The sequence below is a fragment of the Artemia sp. Qi Xiang Cuo genome, chromosome 3 (genome assembly GCF_049724085.1).
Source record: "Artemia sp. Qi Xiang Cuo chromosome 3, ASM4972408v1, whole genome shotgun sequence".
NCBI lineage: Eukaryota > Metazoa > Arthropoda > Branchiopoda > Anostraca > Artemiidae > Artemia > Artemia sp. Qi Xiang Cuo.
The window spans coordinates 17,481,299-17,499,721 of record NC_142796.1 but is presented as its reverse complement, the minus strand read 5'-3'; the positions used below and the strand labels follow the sequence as shown (position 1 = coordinate 17,499,721).

The 18,423-nt window shown below is 35.8% G+C and overlaps 1 protein-coding gene across 1 annotated transcript in view; it reads right to left on the bottom strand.

Moving 5' to 3' along the window:
* Positions 1–18,423, bottom strand: part of mRpL44 (mitochondrial ribosomal protein L44) — an 86,082-nt gene that overhangs the window by 39,376 nt on the left and 28,283 nt on the right. The window contains exon 4 of the mRNA XM_089086830.1: positions 17,220–17,304. Coding sequence (XP_088942956.1) covers positions 17,220–17,304 — 85 coding nt within the window. The remainder of the gene's footprint in view (positions 1–17,219; positions 17,305–18,423) is intronic.

Sequence of the window (18,423 nt, the reverse complement as noted above, 5' to 3'; positions counted from 1 at the left end):
GATTTCTTTTAGCATTAACGTCCCTTATCCGGATAATTCACACATATTTTTCTTTCACAATTAAAAAAATATTGGATAAAAAAACTAAATTATTCATATTAATACAGAAAAATGTAATTCTGTGGACTCTTACTGACTTATGCAAACTTAGGACTGCAAGAGCCCCCTCCCCTCCCAAAAAGAGTAGGCTATCATCCATTAACATAAATATTTTAAAATGTCCATTCTTGTGTCGTATTTGTTTTAAAAGTAACATATTGATGTTCAGCACTAATAGTGAAGTACTTCGGTCAATTAAACAAATTTATATTGTTTAAATAATAATAATTGTTACATTGTTATTGTTATATTATATGTTATATTGTAATTGTTATTGTTACATAACACTGGTGTTTATAGATGGATTAACAGCTTTATTTTGGACCTTTTTATAACATGACAAAATTACTTGTCCATATAGAGCAATAATAGCAAATGAACTGGTGAAAATAGCAAAATAAAGCAATCGAGGAATTTTCTGTGAAGCTAGGTTTCTCACTCTGTGAAGCACTGCCAGAGATTGGCAAATTCGATGTTACAACATCTGAATGTAATTTCCATTCACGGTAAGTTTTCATCAATCATAAAATCCAAATGCTTTGTCACCTTCACTTTTTTATTTTCATCAGAGAAAATGTATTTGATGAAAATTAGTTTAAATTAATTTTAGCGTAACTTGATGTCATAAGATTGAAGCATTCCCATTCAATAGATCCGGGAATGTTTTTCTCATTTGACCGTCACCTGATCTACTGATGTGCCCTCTTCCTTACCCCCAATTTACTAAGATTCCCCGTTTATTATGTCAATTGCTAGTCTAGGGGTTTTTCGTTTGGATACAACAACACTGCTTAGTGAGCTCCCCCCCCCCCTAGAAAATGATTTTTTTTTAAAGTGCCTTTCTACCTTTTATAAATTATTTGAAAGGCACGACTTTCAAATACAACTGAAAAATAAAATATTCAAGAAAAAAATGCAGATTCATGGCTTTCACTAACAACAAAAAGTTTTTCAATGCTAAAAATAAAGCAATTTTCAAATTCGAAAAACAAAATGATCAAATACAATGTCTACTATAACGCAGGCTTTCACTTTTTATTCTGAAGACAGCAATTTCCGATTGGATAAAAGAATGCAAATATCAATTGAAAAAAGTGAATGTAGAACTAATACAAAAAGATTTTGCATAATCTTCTTTGCTAGCGTAATATTTGCATGTTGATTTTTTTTTTCTATTTTTTTTTTTTACATAATGGTCAGACAATCCATCAACTAGGGGCGCCAATTCATGAAAATGTAGGAGGGAGGGTAGAGATAGGGATTTTTTAGAATTTTTTTCCATGAAGATACAAACAAGGTATTTTTCAAAATCTAACACAAAAAGATTTTGCGTATTCGTCTTTGCAAGCGGAATATTTGCATGTTGATTTTTTTCTTTTTTTACTTACTGGTCAAGCAATCCATCAACCAGAGGCACCAATTCAAGAAAATGTAGGGGGGAAGGAGGAGGGGGGTAGAGACAGAAATGATTTAGAAATTTCTCCGATGAAGATACAAACAAGGTATTTTTCAAAATCTAGCGGGTGGTGGTACTTTTTTCGATTTTTCCATGAAAATACCAAAAAGGTATTTTTCAATATTTAATTGCAATTGCCCCCCCCCCCCAATTGGAGCCTCTGACATCAACTTCACTCGCTAATAGAAATACCACTCCATTCTTAACAACTATTCAACAGCACTAGCGAAATTATACATAAGCTGAGTGGCTTTGGTAGATGGATTCAATAAGACGGTTTGGAAATTAGCTAAGGAGCTTGACCACCGTGCAACTTCAATGGTCAATCTAAGGGAAAGACATCTTTTTCAATTCTCTTAAGGCCTGTCTTCAATATGCCTTTTTCAGGCGAAGTCGGCCGATTAAAAACAGTTTTTTGTTAATATAAAAAAAAAACTTCTGAATAAAGCCACTTCAAATGCCCTGATTTGCGTTTTTGATCCATATAAAGAACCAATGGAGACAGGGGCTGCCTGAAAAAGTAAAAACGCACGGGCGACATTGCCTGAAAAAGCCACAATGAAGACCCAGCCTTAGAAGGTGATTGTCAAAATCACGATGATTTTGAGACACAACAAACCTTAATTTTAATATCATGATGGCAAGAAAAAGAAACACTTCCCTCATTAAGGTCACACCAAGTCTATGTCCCCAAGAGACATAATTATGACCCTAGTTCCAACTTCTTATAAAGTTTTGCTGAGATCTAACTATCTTTTCTATTAGTTGTCCAGACAAAACCATACATAAATTCTTTAGTTTTTTTCTACATACTAGTCAAATTGTCTACTGACCCCATTCGCTGACATAAAAGCCTTACCAACCTTAGAGCCAATTCGAAAAGCATTAACAGTTGATGGAGTCTTATTAACATGATTTGGGAAATAGCTGAGGACTCAACCGACCTCATTCACAATAAGGAGTTAAAAATTATATTCCACAAAGTAGTACTCAAAACTTGTAAGGTATACATGTCTTAGTTTAATCACTACTAAAAAACTACGCCTCAGAAAGCAGGTTAAACAACCAAGGCCGTATCCAGGGGGGGGGGGCGTTAATGGGGTTTAACCCCCTCGAAATATTTTTACAACCACCAAAAAAGAAACAAAATGCATATAAAAAAATTTTTGATGCGTTTTGTAAAGTTTTTCCTGTACCCCCCCCCCCCACCACCACCCCCAGGCAAAAAAACTGGATATGCCCATGTAAACAGCACACAGTTTTTCTTTATAAGCAATAAAGTATTAACGCAACATGATTCACAAAATCAGAAGTTCAGAGTATCCACTTTTCAACCAATACATTCTGCTAGAAGTTCTAGTTAGGAAAATTCTTTCCAATCGGTTTCTTACACTTACTCGAAAGCAGTGGGAAGGTTATGCCCCCCTGCCCCTCCTTTAAGCAGGAAAATAAGCTTCCTATGCAACACTGAAAAAGAATACCTCAGATCAAGGACGTATGCAGGATTGGTGTTCGGGGAGGGGGAATTTTTCGGGAGGGAGGAGGGCGGGCTACACAAAAATTCTTTACAAAACGCATGAAAAATTTGTTTTTATGCATTTTTGTTGCTTTTTCATAGGTTGGACAAAAATCTCAAGCGGAGGGTCAACCCCCCCCCACCGGATACAGCCTTGTCTCAGATATACCTTTAGCCCCAAACTTTGTCGGTATTAAAAGCTATTTAGAGTATAGTATCGTTTCTATACCAAAGAGCGTATCTGACCAGGGCCGTATCCAGAATCTTTCTTCGGGGGGTGTTTTAAACAAGGATTTTTTTTAGGGGGGGGGGTTACACAAAAACACCCACGCATAAAAAATTTGTTTATATCTATTTTTGTTACGTTTTTACTAGTCAGACAAACATTTCGGGGAGGGTGGGGGGAGTTCGTCCCTAACAAGTTTATGCTAAGTTATGTAAAATGACAACGTAGCACCAACAAAGTGGAATTCTGAGATGAGGAATTAATGAATTTTGAAGAGAAATCGATTAAGTTTTCCTAGAGAAACTTTTATGCATAATCAGAGCTTGAACCTCAACTCCTTTCCACGTTTTTAATTTTTGAATAGCTTGCTTATGATGATTATGTTCATGTTAGAGGATGGTTATGATGCTTTTATGGATCATTACGACAGCCTAGTAGGAAAGGACTTGTTTAAGCTTGAAAAGTTATACTTCGCGTAACGTAACAACCACTTCGCATGAAAAAATGCGTGCGTAGTGTGAAAACCACTTAATCATTAAAATTGCATTTTTGAAACGTTTAAAAATAAGAATTGAAAACACAGTCTTTTGTCAGTGGATATTTTTGGAGGCGTGAGGGGGGGGGGGGAATGAAAAAAGGCTCAAAATCTGCGTTTAGTAGAGCCAATATTTCCAACTTTTCGTGATAAATCCTTCAGATGGAAGGTTATATATCCTCTACTATGACAAGAAACAGTTCGATAAAAATATGGGAAGCACATATTGTTTTTGGACATGACGATTTTGAAAAAATTACATACAAGTTATAATTTTAACAAAAATTGCTATGTGACTGGAGCTGCAGGGTATGATCATCGCAGCATCAACTAGCGACAGTATCAGAATTAGGCAATTCATCATGAATAGAACAAAATAGGAGCTCACATTGGAAAACAAGAAAATATAAAGGTTATAAAGTGCCAATTCATTGCTTTCACAACTATAAGCAAAAAAGCACTTAAATGACATTTTTGAGTCTGAAAAACAAAATGATTGAAACACTGTCTATCGTAAAAATAGGCTTTCACTTTTAATTTCGGGGAAGAAATTTTTCCAATTCAATAGATAAAACATGTATCAATCAAATTTTGTGAAACGAGCACCGAAAGGGCATTAAAGTAAATATACGCTTCCTGACTCTTGACATGACCAAGAGATGAAAATGAAAGTCTAAAATAATAAAATACATCTTGATAGCACTTTGATAAGTACCTCTTTTGACCTTGAATGAACAATCCAATTTAGAAAAAAAAGAAGCTAATTTGTTGTTTGCATGTCAAAGAGAAGAGGAGTCCTCTTCCAAATGTTTCAGATATATATCATTTGTTTTGTTGTTGTTGTTAAGGAATTAAAATTCTTCATAAATCTTAGAATTTCCTTTCTTGTTCTATTACAACCTCTTAGCCTTAGAACTATTAGCTAACTGCCTCAATCCCTCTGAAAACAAACGACTTCTCCTTGTTCTTAAACAAAAAATAGTTGTACAACCAAAAACAAGCAAAATCGCAGCCTTGCGAATTCCAATCAGCAATTCCTGGATCGGGGTTGCGGCAAAAGCTTGCAACAGGTGCAATATAATAACGAACCACGATCCATAGCAACCAAAAGTTTAAAACCCCGCTTTAAAAAAATCCTTATGGACTCGCTGAATTACCCTTACTGCATGCCTTTCTGCCTTAGTTCTGCCCTGGGATGATTTCTTCCTAAAATTCCTAGAATTAAAATTCTTCATAAATCTTAGAATTTCCTTTCTTGTTCTATCACAACCTCTTAGCAGTAGAACTATTATGGAACTATCAGCTAACTGCCCACATCCCTTCGAAAACAGATATCCTCTCCTTGTTCTTAAACAAAAAATAGTTGTACAACCAACAAAAAGCAGTCTTAATAACTCCAACGCAAAGTCCCATATGGTGGGAAAGTCTCCCCTCTCTTGTATACTCCCCCTCACCTTTTTCGTAAGCGAAAACTAAAAAACGTGTCTTGAAAAAAAGATTGCGCGATGAAAAACACCGTTTATCAATTTTCATGAATAATGATTGAATTCCACATATTGAATCCGCGCAAATCAAACAGTTCGTGGCAATGAACTAAAATTAATGAGCGAAGTGGCTCAATAGTAAACGAAACTGCAAGACAAAGAATCTTGACAATAATAGATATGTAAAAAGAATTAAATTTGGATACTTATTCAAAATTAATATAATTCATGAAGTTTCATTTTACCCCTTAAAAGTTACGAGCCTGAGAAAATTTGCCTCATTTTTGAAAAAAGAGGGGGAAAACCCCTAAGAAATCACGTGATCATAATGAAAATCACACTATGAGATTCAGGAAATCAGAGAACCCTACTGTAGAGGTTTCAAGCTCCCATATACAAAAATGTGGAATTCTGAATTTTTTGCCAGAAGCAAGATCACAGATGCGTGTTTATTTTTTATTTATTTATTAAGTCACCAAAAATATTGGATGGCAACTACCCCCTCCCCCCCCCCTTTTCTACCCAAAACTATCCGATCAAAATTTTGAGATAGCCATTTTCTTCAGCGTGGTCGAAAGATCTAATCACTATATCTTTGAGGATGACTTGACCCCTCACAGCCTCCGGGGGAAAGGCTGCAAATTATGAACTTTGCTCATTGCTTACAGTATTCGCTATTGGGAAGTGTAAAGTTTGTTTGTTTTTTTTTGGGGGGGGGGATTTTCTGGTGGGGTTGGTTACATTGGAGGATCTTTCCATTGAGGAGTTTTTGTGGGGGAAGGGAATTTTCCATGAGAGGGGGAGCTGGATTTCCCAGCATTAATTAAAAAACTATCAGAATTAAAAAAAACACGTTTTTTCAACTGAAAGCAAGAGGCAACATTAAAAGTTAAAACGAACAAAAATTATTACGTATATGAAGGGGCGTGCCCTCTCATCAGTACCTTGCTCTTTACGCTTAAGTGTTTTTTGAATTTTTAAAAAGCTTATTATTCTACTCATATGGTCCTTGTTTATCAGTCATTCTTAAATAATTGGAACAAAATATCAAACTTATGCGTAAAGAGCGAGGTACTGGGGAGCGGGTAACCCCCTCATATACGTAATAATTTCTTTTCGTTAGAGAACATACCGTTTCTAGGTTAATTTTGTGTTTTCAGTAAAGCGCTAGTTTCTGGATTTCTACAGATATTGAGAAATATCTACTTTATTTAAGCTAGATTTATAGATATATCTTGCGTAATCAGCAAAGTATATTTTTTTCACAAGAAAACTTCATATATTTTTCTAAATTAATATGGAGAAATCGTCGTTTGATACCAAAGTATCATCAAAATATTTTCATTTAAATTAGAACAGAAGCGCAAATAGGTTTTTCGGCACCCGGATGCAACAGTTTTTGTACCCCCCCCCCTTATAAATGCCCGAGGGATTAAAAAACGTCTTTATCTACACGGTACCCCAACAGAAGCTGCACTTGGGAGAAGAGTACCTACTTACCTCCCTCTAACTGAACCACTGAATTAGAAAGTTTGAACAAAAATATACACGCCCTCAATATTTTAGGAGAATATTAAGATAGGAGGTGAATATAAGAGCGATTAGATGATCCGATGCTTCTAAAAACTACATTTTGGCACAATGCTCGGCTTTAGCTAGTCTAATGTGTTTTGACGACATTTTGCTGAAGAGTTGTTGAAACAGTTCCTGCAGAGAATTAGTCGTGTTTCCAAGTATCTTGTAATCTGCTTCAAACTCGACGAACATAAGGAGCCATAACGTTTTTTTTTTTTTTTTTTTTACCCACTAATGGCAACAAGGTAAATAGCGGAATAATATATAAAAAAAAGAATAGAAAATCGAAAAAAATACCAACCAAAAAACAACAAAGGTATATACACTCAAGAGAAAAAAAGTAAGAGAGAAAAAAAAAACAAAAAAAAACAACACAAACTACTAAAAAAACATATATTCAATACTTGAAACGGCGGTAGTTGGTTCTTATTTATATCTGACAGCTTTATGCTCAAAACGGCAACTTTCCCAAAAACATAATTCAATCCGAATTTTGACATTATCTTACCATCGCGGTACCAAGGAGCGCGGCATTAAGCAACGGCATTTTGCTGAAGAGTTGTTGAAACAGTTCCTGCAGAGAATTAGTCGCGTTTCCAAGCATGTTGTAATCTGCTTCAAACTCGGCGAACATAAAGAAACGGTTCCATTGTAACTGAACCCCAAGCAACTGAACCACTGTAACTGAACCACCGTGCAACTGAACCACCGTGCAACTGAACCAGAGTGCAATTGAACCACCATAAAACTGAACCACCGTGCAACTAGACCCCCATGCAACTCAACCCTCGTGCTACTGAACCCTCATGCAACTAAACCCTCGTGCAACTCAACCCCCCTGCAACTCAACCCCTTTTAACTAAACCCCCGTGTAACTGAACCACCATGTAACTGAACCCCTGCGGAACTGAACCACCGTGCAACTGAACCGCCGTGCAACTGAACCACCGTGTAACTGAAGCCTCGTGTAACTGAAGCCTCGTGCAACTCAGCCACCGTACTTACATTGGGTAAAACACACGTTAGAACCTACATGTTCAACCTTGTTGGAATTGTTTGCTTTTTTAAGCCTTTATATAAATTACTGTCAAGGTGATTTATAAAAATGCTGTGTTTTGTTGTCACAAAAACAAAGAAAATTGGACGTCATAAACTCTTTAATCCAGATTTATTTCTCTTTTATATGTCTGTTCATGGGGGTTCCCTTCACCCTGTCACTTTCTACGGTTCTAAGCGTTTATCCCTCTCCCCCGCAGAAAACTTCCCCTCCTCCACCCACGGAAACTCCTCACCTGCAAAATACCCCTATCGCAGAAATTATGGTTTTCAAAATTTAAAAATCTTCTTTGAGTCGTGTTATTTTCTAGTTTAATTGAGAAGTTCTAAGGGACGTGGAAAAGAGGAATTTATGTGTAAATCTTCCCCCCCCGCCATGCAAATACTTTCTTCTCATAAAAAATCCTCCAGAAAACACCCACGCAAAAATTTTCGCATATTTCCCAATGACAAATACTGTCTGTAAGCAACAGACAAATCATAAAACTTAAAAAGGAACTGAAACTTCTGCAATGGGGTTATCTCATTGTTTTGTAGCTAGGAAGAGAGGGAGATATCTCAAAGGGCGCATTTTGATGTCGAAACATCTCAGCTCTTATTCAGTCTTCAAATAAATACAGAATTAGCTCTAAGGGAGAGACGACAGGAGGCTGGAGGAAGAAATTTTTTGATTATCCCCAGGCATTTCTAGTCTTTTTTTTATAAGCCGAAAGTGATTGGAGACTATTTTTTTGGGAGGAGGGGGGGGGAGATTTTCCACGGGTAAGCATTTTTTGGGGGGAGGGGGTATTTTCCGTGGTGTTATTTTCCGCGGGGTATTTTCCTCAAGGGATGTTTTTTTTTGGGGGGGGGGGAGGGGTAAACGGCAGCTCTCACCGTCTACATACTGTAATGTTTTTTTTCCCACTTTGCTTATTGTGTTGTTTTCATTTTGTGGCATTTTCTACGCTCGTAGTTGGTTATCGTTTGGTTTGAAAAAAGTGAATTACCTGCTTCGGTGGGGCCGATACAAAAGCAACTTTCTCTTAGTGTTTAAACTTTTGGTTCGATTTTCTTTTTTTTCTTAGATGATTCAGGCCTTTCCTGAACGTTGAGTAATAAAAATCTTTACGGACAATATCAGAACTTTAAGAATTTAGATAACAAAAAGTAACTTTTTGTTATGCTTCATTTAAACTGATCTAACAGATTATCTCAATAAACAATTTGTCAGGGAAAAGTAAATAGCAATTTTTAAACAAAGAAAAGTATAAATAAAATCCTACGATCATTCAAACCTAAAATTATAAGAATTTACTACAAAAAAAAAGAAACCCGAAACCAAGAAGTTGAAACAAACGATCATAGAAAACATGGGAATTTTGGGGAAAACAAAAAAAGGGGCTATAGAGTTACATGCTGAACCCCCGTTCTAACAAACCCCCATTTAACTCAAGCCTCCTTTAACCCAACCCTCATTTAAATCAAATCCTGGACCTAAGTCAATGCCTAAAAATAAGTTTGAACTAAGGCTAATTAAAAGCTCAAAATCTATTTCTCGCTTCATTTGCGGTTTCTAACTTGTATTACTCATCAGTGTAACCCCTAAACCCTCTAAATTGAATGAAACTTTCAGGATTGGGCCTATCGCCAAAAGCATGGCCCGATAAAGTATTTACTTTGGTTTTATTGCAAACTTTGAACTTTTCATTAGTTCGAAGTCCTCCACTCACAACTTATCGTGAAAGGTCCAACTTATTAATGGAAGCCGTTCTTGAGATATTGCTGTGTAACCCTTTTGAGAATGTGCATAATCATAGTCAATTTGATTCAGTTCAATATCCGCCGAAATATTTCTTGACAGCTTCACCTTAAAACCCTTAGCTTGCGTAGTAGCATAAGTAGAATTAGTAACAGTATGCACATAGCACCTTTTATTTTCTTCAACATTTTTTTCAACACAACAATCTGTCCCTAGGATATTGTTGATGCGCCCTTTTGACAACCTGTATACAGATGGCGTGATGTGATTCAGTTCACCTTCCACCCTCAATATTCCCTGAAAATTCCACCTCCATACCGTTCATTACCGTTATGTACAGCTGTAATGGTAGTCCCAGTAATATCATTAGCAGTAGTATTAATAGTAATAGCACTAGTGCTACTAGCAGCAGTAGTATTAACATATTGCCTTTTGGTCAGATGAAGATTCCTCTCATCAAGTTCTAGAAGCTTCAACTTAATACAATTAGCTGTTGCTATCCCATTGCCCATATATCTTTTTGATAACCTATATGTTCCTGTAGTTCCTTAATTTTCATCTTAATACTTTTAGCTTACAAATGGTTGCAATAGAAGTAGCAGTCGAACCTGTAGTAGTAGTTGTTGTTGTAGTAGCAGTAGTAGTAAATGTAATTACAATAGTAATAGCATTAGCAGTAGCGTGCACAGGGCCGGATTTAAAGCTTTGACTCTTAAGAACCAAGCGTTTTTGCCGCTCCGTTTTTGCAAGATTTTCAGGGTTAATCCCAAAAATTCGGGACTAATGGAAGCAATTAACAGAACACAACTGATGAGCGAAAAGGGATGAAAGAGAGGGGTAATACCGAACTCTCAGCTACCATTCTTGGGAGAAATCAGACAGTTTATAAGTGACCATGGAATTCCTGTGTTGTTTTAAAGTCACTTTTCTGTGAATAGGCAGCGTGGCGGGAGAGTGCACCTGGCGACGATAAATAAAATCAGCCCTGTTTTTGTCAGGAAAAAATTACTCAGTGATAATTTGTTGCTCCTCCTGGCATTATGCGCCCCTTGGTCCGGGCCTAGAGACCTAGGGGTAAATCCAGGCCTGAGCGTGCACATATTTCCTTTTGGTGAATTGACTTTTCCTTTAAGCACTGTCTGAAAGTTCCAACTTAATACACAAATCCCTTTTTAAGATACGCCATTTTGAAAATCTGCATGCACATAGTGTCTTTTGATTTAGTTCAAGTTCCCCTTCAAATCCCCCATTCTGTCAAATTTTCAACTTGATATGCGTAGCCTTAATAGTGCTAGTTTAATAGTAGCAGATGTCGTAGTAGGAGCAGTAGTAGCAATAATAGTGTTGAATTAGTAGTAGTAGCAACAGTAGTAGCAGCAGTATTAATAGCAGTAGTAGCAGGTAGATGCCCCAGAAGTTTCATCTTCATACGCAATGCCGTTCCAAAAAAAAATTGCTGATACGCCTGTATCAGCAATCTGTATGTTATTAAAAGTTACCAATTGTTAAAATTAAGGTTTTTATAGAAGGGATGGTCGTAAAAAAATTGAAGGGGGCTCATTCAATGGTAAATTCAAAGTTCAATTTTAATTTTGAAGAATCAAAGGTAATCAGAGGACAATCAGCCTTTTCCTCTTAACCAACATTTCCACCCCCAACTACATCCGATCAAAATAAAAATAAATATTTTGTTCAAAATAGTCTAAAGGTCAAATAATCATGCCTTTGGGGTTAACAACCCCACCAGCAGCATCTGGGGCAAAGGCTGTAAGTTAAGCTAGTTGCTCATTGCTAACCCATAAGGTTTTTGTAGAATTTTTTTTTGTATGAACTTTGGAAGGGGGGGGGGGGCGCATTCGATTGGAAAACAAATTTCCAGTGCACTTTTCAGAGTTAAAAGTGATCGGAGGGCTTCCACCCTACTCTATTTTTTCCTAAAATACATTGACGGTCATTTTATTTAAAACAGTTCAAAGGTTAAATAACTATGACATAATTAAATAATTATGGTTCACAACCCTCAGCCTCTGATGCAAGGGCTGTAAGTTATACAAGTTTCCTATTGTTAACATATAAGTTTTTTATCAAGAAAAGATGGCATGTCTAATCCTATAAAGAAAAACATGCAACATTAAGGTCAAACCTTAAGGAAATGTCAAGAAGAATGCCAAACACAATCAAAAAGCATTTATTCTTTTATTGGCTGTGAAAAGAAAATACAAGGAACATTTATAATGGCTGATGGTATCAGCCGTCACTTTGTTTGGAAAATATCTAGGAGCATCTTCAACTAAATCAAGAGGTACTATGTGCATCCAGTTTTAAAAGACGTTGCATCTGCAATGTGTCGAGAATAGCTAAGGGTATGAGCCTGAGGGTATGAAGTTAAAACTTTCAGGGCAAGTTGAAGGAATGTTGAAAAAAAAGGCTGGAGTGCAACCAGCCCCCCCCCCATGTCCTTTTTAGCTGCAATCTCTTCAAAGACATCTGATCAAAATTCGTTATCTAGATTCACAAAGGTCAAATATTTTCAACACATATGCTTACTACTTAACCTCCAGAAAGGTCTGATTCGTCTGAAAAAGAGTAACAAATCAGCTTTAATAGTTTGTGACATCGGATCTTCTTTTTCTTTTGCAAAAATAAACAAAGCTTTTTCATGAATACTTTTGACAGGCGTTTATATCATGAATTTAAGAAACAAACAATTTCAACAAGGTTGAACATGTAAAAATTCTAACTTGTGTTTTACCCAATGATATTGCCTAATATTTTTGAGGACTGAAAATCTGAGTTCAGTGGTTCAGTTATACGATGGTTCAGTTACACGAGGGTTTAGTTGCACAATGGTTCAGTTGCACGATGGTTCAGTTACACGGTGGTTTAGTTGCGCAGTAGTTCAATTGCACGGTGGTTCAGTTGCACAGTGGTTCAGTTATACGGGGTTCAGTTACATGGGGGTTTAGTTACATGGGGGTTGAGTTGCACGGGGGTTTAGTTACATGAGGGTTAGTTCAATTGGGTTCAGTTGCCTGGTGGTTCAGTTACACGAGGGTTCAGTTAGATGGGGGTTCGGTTATACGGAGGTTCAGTTGCACGGTGGTTCAGTTACAGGAGTTAAGTTGCTTCTGGTTCAGTTACACGGTGGTTCAGTTACACAAACACCAAAGAGCCATAACGTATGATCAACGGCATTTTCTTGAAGAGTTGTTCAAATAGTTCCTGCAGAGAATGTGTCGTGATTCCAAGCATGTTGTAATCTGCTTCAGACTTGGCAAACATATAGAGCCATAACCTATGAGCAACGGCGTTTTTCTGAAGAGTTGTTCAAACAGTTCCTACAGAGAATTAGTCACGTTTCCAAGCATGTTGTAATCTGCTTCAAGCTCGGCGAACATAAAGCGCCATAACATATGAGCAACGGCATTTCACTGAAGAGTTGTGCAAACAGTTTCTGCAGAGAATTAGACACGTTTCCAAGGATGTTATAATCTGCTTCAAACTCGGCGAACATAAAGAGCCATAACATATGAACAACGACATTTTGCTGAAGAGTTGTTCAAACAGTTCCTACAGAGAATTTGTCGCGTTTCCAAGCATGTTTTAATCTGCTTCAGACTTGGCGAACATAAAGAGCCATAACATATGAGCAACGGCATTTTGCTAAAGAGTTGTTCAAACAGTTCCTGCAGAAAGTTAGTCGCGTTTCCAAGCATGTTATAATCTGCTTCAAACTCAGCGAACATAATAAGCCATAACATATGAGCAACGGCATTTTGCTGAAGAGTTGTTCAAACAGTTACTGCAGAGAATTAGTCGCGTTTCCAAGCATGTTGTAATCTGCTTAAAACTTGGCAAACATAAAGAGCCATAACATATGAGCAACGGCATTTTGTTGAAGAGTTGTTCAAACAGTTCCTGCAGAGAATTAGTCACGTTTCCAAGCATGTTGTAATCTGCTTCAAACTCGGCGAACATACAGAGCCATAACATATGAGCAACGGTATTTTGCTGAAGAGTTGTTCAAACAGTTCCTGCAGAGAATCAGTCGCGTTTCCAAGCATGTTGTAATCTGCTTCAAACTCGGCGAACAAAAAGAGCCATAACGTATAAGCAACTCAACATGTAACACAGCAGCTGCGCACAAACCAATTTTAAAGGTTTTACCTTCACATAAAACTCTACATGTGCAGCTCAATCTAGGACAATTCAATGCATACAATCAAACATAGCGGAACAAAATTGAACAGTGCATCAAACTGAACATTTGATTATTGACATGCAAAGATTGACCAAAATATTCCCATCAAATCGAGTAGAAGCTTCCTCTACTGTCATCCTAAATTTAGCATGCTAACTTGGAAAGAAAGAAATAAGCATAAAAATAGAAGTAAAATATTTAGCCAATGACAATTAATGTTAACCTTTACAAGGTGTAGTTATGTCGGATGTCAGGATAAAAACTACAAGAAAAGGCAAGAGAGTAAGTTGCTAAGGAGTATGGAGGGTGGACAATCGTTTATTCTGATGTCTGTAGCTCTTTCTTAGCCCCGACTTTACATAATTTCTATTCCCTTTAATCAGCGATGTTAATTAGGTGTGAGGAAAAGGGGGAATGTGCACAGCCAAGATATGCATTTTTTGTATTTTTATTTAAAAAATTGAAAAAAAACGACAAATTTACTCCCCCTAGATTTTGAAAAATACATTTTACCCCGTCCCTAAATTTCTTGGATTGACACACCTGTATTTAATATTCACTGATATGAGTTGTTAGTTTTGGCTCAGGTTTAGTCAGGTACATGAAGCACCAAAACTAGCTCCTTAATTTCAAACATCTCTCAGCATAAAAAAGGAAAATAATACATATACTAAATCCACAAGCCTACCCCCCCCCCCACACCAAAAAAGAAGAGAAAAAAACATACATTCCTTAATTTTTCACCTAACCACATAATCACTCCTAGTCCTTTTTGGACCACTTTATTCAAATTAGATTGGGAACTTTTCCGTTAATTCACAACCCTGTTTTTTATTTCCAGTTTACTCAATACCAACAGAACTATTCCCCTCTTATTTCATTGTGCACCATGGTTTTTCATTTAAACGTGGAACTGTTTCATCGCTTCCCGAAGCCCAATATGGCCCCCAATTCTTGGCACTAGATGGCCAGTCCAGTAGCCACTTTCGTCCGACTACTCATCCTTCTTACTTTATCCGTCCACAGTTTTTCCTGTACCAGTGAAATTGTTCAATCGCTTGCCGGTACGCATAGACATATCTTATCACAAAGAGCATTGTGTATGTACCGTCGTATATTAAACAGCTGCATCATTGAATACATGTTGTGTAAACGTTATAATCCTTAAAATCTACTTAAAAAGATGCATATTTCATGCCACCAAAGTAAATCAGAAACTTTGCGTAGATTAATTATATTTCATACCTTTCGTTAAACTGTCGTTATTTTTGTGTTGCATTCAAAATGTTATGTGAATTCTGCATTGAGTTTTTTTTTTAATTCTCTTAATTATTCTGTTTTTGGTACGTTCACGTGTTTTTTTCATTTTTACGCCTATTTTAATAATTAAACAAACTATTTCTGAAACTATAACTTTAGTGGTTTTGAGTTAATGGAATTACAAGTAAAAAAAATTGTGCTAGTGAATTAATGGAAAAGTTCCTTAGACTTAATTAACAAAGAATGAACATAAAATATCTAGTCATTGGCCAATAAGGCAAATAGGGTATCAAGTCATTTCAGGGAAGATATGTTTTAGTTCATGATCTTTCAGAATGTGCCTCTAAAAACAGAGGAATTAACAATAATGACAAACTATAGACACCTAGATTATCAGCCTATAATTTTAGGCTTAGGTAGATGTCACTTGCATCGTACGGCTCGCAAAACATCTTACCTCAGTTTAGCCTTATATTTTTGAGCGAAAGTTGTTTTTTTGTGTTGAAAATAATATTTTTAATTGTCATTTTCTACAATTCAAAGTCTTGTTTTAGGCTAATAAATATAAACTTGATTAAATTAACCACGGCAAGAATCACTCATATAAAATGCAAAAGCTCACGTCAACAAGACCCGTTGCGTTTACATAATTTTTTTTTCTTCAAAATACGTTATGTCCTCTTTTTCGCCTTACAGAGGAAGTTTGAAATCAAATCTTTGGACATTAGAATTGGTTTAATCTTATCCTAGATCCCTAAGATATTTGTAATTCCTTTTTTGTCAACAAATAATATGGTTCGCGGACCATGTGTCAAATAAGACTAACACCCTCTAAGCCAATACTATTTCCAGGCTAAATTGTAAGGGGAGGCTCTAGGAAAAAGAAACAGCCAAACAGGTTAAAGGAGCCACCAGTTTTGTTATTTATTTTAACCTAAGAATTCAAGGAACCTGAGTTGGTTCTTCAAACGAAAATTGAATCAGCTGTCTTCTCCTGAATACGATTACTCGGGTTGACAAACTACAGCAGTGTTTATTTTACAACCTGTAGACAAATAACTATTACATATTGAGATCTTGCGTCAATTTCATTCATTTCGATCAGACTGTAATTCAAATAAATTTCTTTTTCTTGATATTTATTATGGAAGTCAAAAATAGGTGACCTGTTTCTCCTTTCTGTTCTTTTTTTTTTTTGAAAAACAGAAACAGGTCAGATACAATCAGAAATAAAAACAAAAACAGTGCCGATGCTTAGTATCAAACAGCCGAAAAGGATGTAGCTTTCCTGTGAAGGTGTAGCTATCTTTAGGAATCCACAAATTCTTAATTTTCGAATTTTAGGGGCTAAATTTTTACCAATTTAAATTAATTATTAAATAAATTAATTAAATAATTAATTAGTTTTGGTTGATTTTTTCATGGTTTAAAGTAGCACCACTGGAGAACTGACCAAGAATATTAGTGCAGTTGATGTACTGCCAAAAAATCGTAAATTTGAAATAACAGAAAAAAACCTTAGGAACTCGCGGTTTTCAGGTATGAACGGACCTAAGATAGAGCCTAAAAATGAATTTTCAAATATAATATTTTCTTTAAAATAGATTGGTTTATGGTCCGGTATAGTTTGGTTTATGGTTTGGTTCATGTTCTTTTTTTTCTTTTTTTTTGTAAAATAGATTGGTTTATGGTTTGGTATAGTTTGGTTTATGTTTTTGGGTTTTATGTGAAATAGTTTGGTTTATGGTTTGGTTTATGGTTTGTTATAGTTTGGTTTATGTTTTATGGTTTAATGCGAAATACTTGGTTTATCTATATATTTTGAATGGTTACACTATCATTTCAGTTTTCTAACGAATGAAGTTTAGTAAAAGTAAGGATTTCCTGTCTTTGCTTTTCTGAGGTTGGAAAGAAGTTTCCAAACTGGATTAGTCTCTTGGAGACGGAATCACAAACTTAAGTAAATTAAAAAAAAGCCTAAATTTTTCGTATGTTTTTTTCCTTTCCAATCAATAAAATCAATTCACAATATACCGCATCATCAACATAAAAAAGGCAAAAGTTACTTACATTAGAAAGAATAATATCCTTGCTACCAATTAAATTTGAGCTTGTTGCAAGGGTACCGGTTGAACAGAGATAGGCTTCCAGGGATCTGCAAGAAAAATCACATTAAAATAATACTACACAGTATGGCTGCAAAAATATTTCAGAAATACACAAGCGCTGCACAGAGGAAACCTGCATATAGGTAATAATACGATTTAAAAAATTCAAACAGAAAGCTTTAAATTTTACACGAGAACAAAAAAAAAAAAAAAAAAAAAAAAAAAAAAAAAAAAAAAAAAAAAGTAATAAATATTGGGTTTTGGGTTGACTTTTTTTTTTACTATTGAAAACTATTTGGTAGAAAAGGGAAGGTTTCCTATGCCTTGGAGACACATCAAAAGAATATTGGTGTTCAAAGGCTTTATTTCTAACTATTTTTGCCAGATAGAAAAAGAGACATAACCACCTCCGAAATGTCAGTAACTTCTACTCATTTTAAGAACAAAAAAACATGGCACATTAAAGTAATGTCTAAATTGTTAAAGCTCTTAATTTACAGGGTGAATGCACAAATATTTCATCGATACACAAATGGTCCTCATAGACGACCTACACACAGACGCAAAGACAACTCAAAAAGCATCAAACAATAATCTTTAAATTTTACACTAGAGCTAAAACTTGAGGTGTTAGGTTTTGACTGTTATTAATGATTATTGGCTTGAACAAGGAAGGCTTTGTTAGACCTTGCAGAAACACCAAAAGAATATTAGTCATCAAGGGCCACATTTCCAAGTATTTCTGCAAAAAACAAAACAAAACAAACAAAAACAAAACATAACCAGACCTACAATAGCGAAACTCTCTAATCATCTTAAGAACGAAATGGGATTACACATTAAAATATTATCTGCATTTTAAAGTTGTTAATATGCAGTGACTGCACACGCACTGCACTAATTGATAAATGCTCAGCACAGCTGACAAGCACATAGATGCTAAGACAATGCAAAAGCATCAAAAACCAGCTTTAAATTTTACACTAGAACAAAGAACCTACAAATTATCTGTGTGGTTTTGAATATTATTAATAACTAGCTTAACAATCGCCTGTTACTGCCATCTCAAAAGTAAGGAAACTAATGGACAATTCCACTCTGTGGAAATTCCCCCTCCCACAGAACCCCCCCTCCCTACGTATTAATAACGATCGTATTTTCAAATT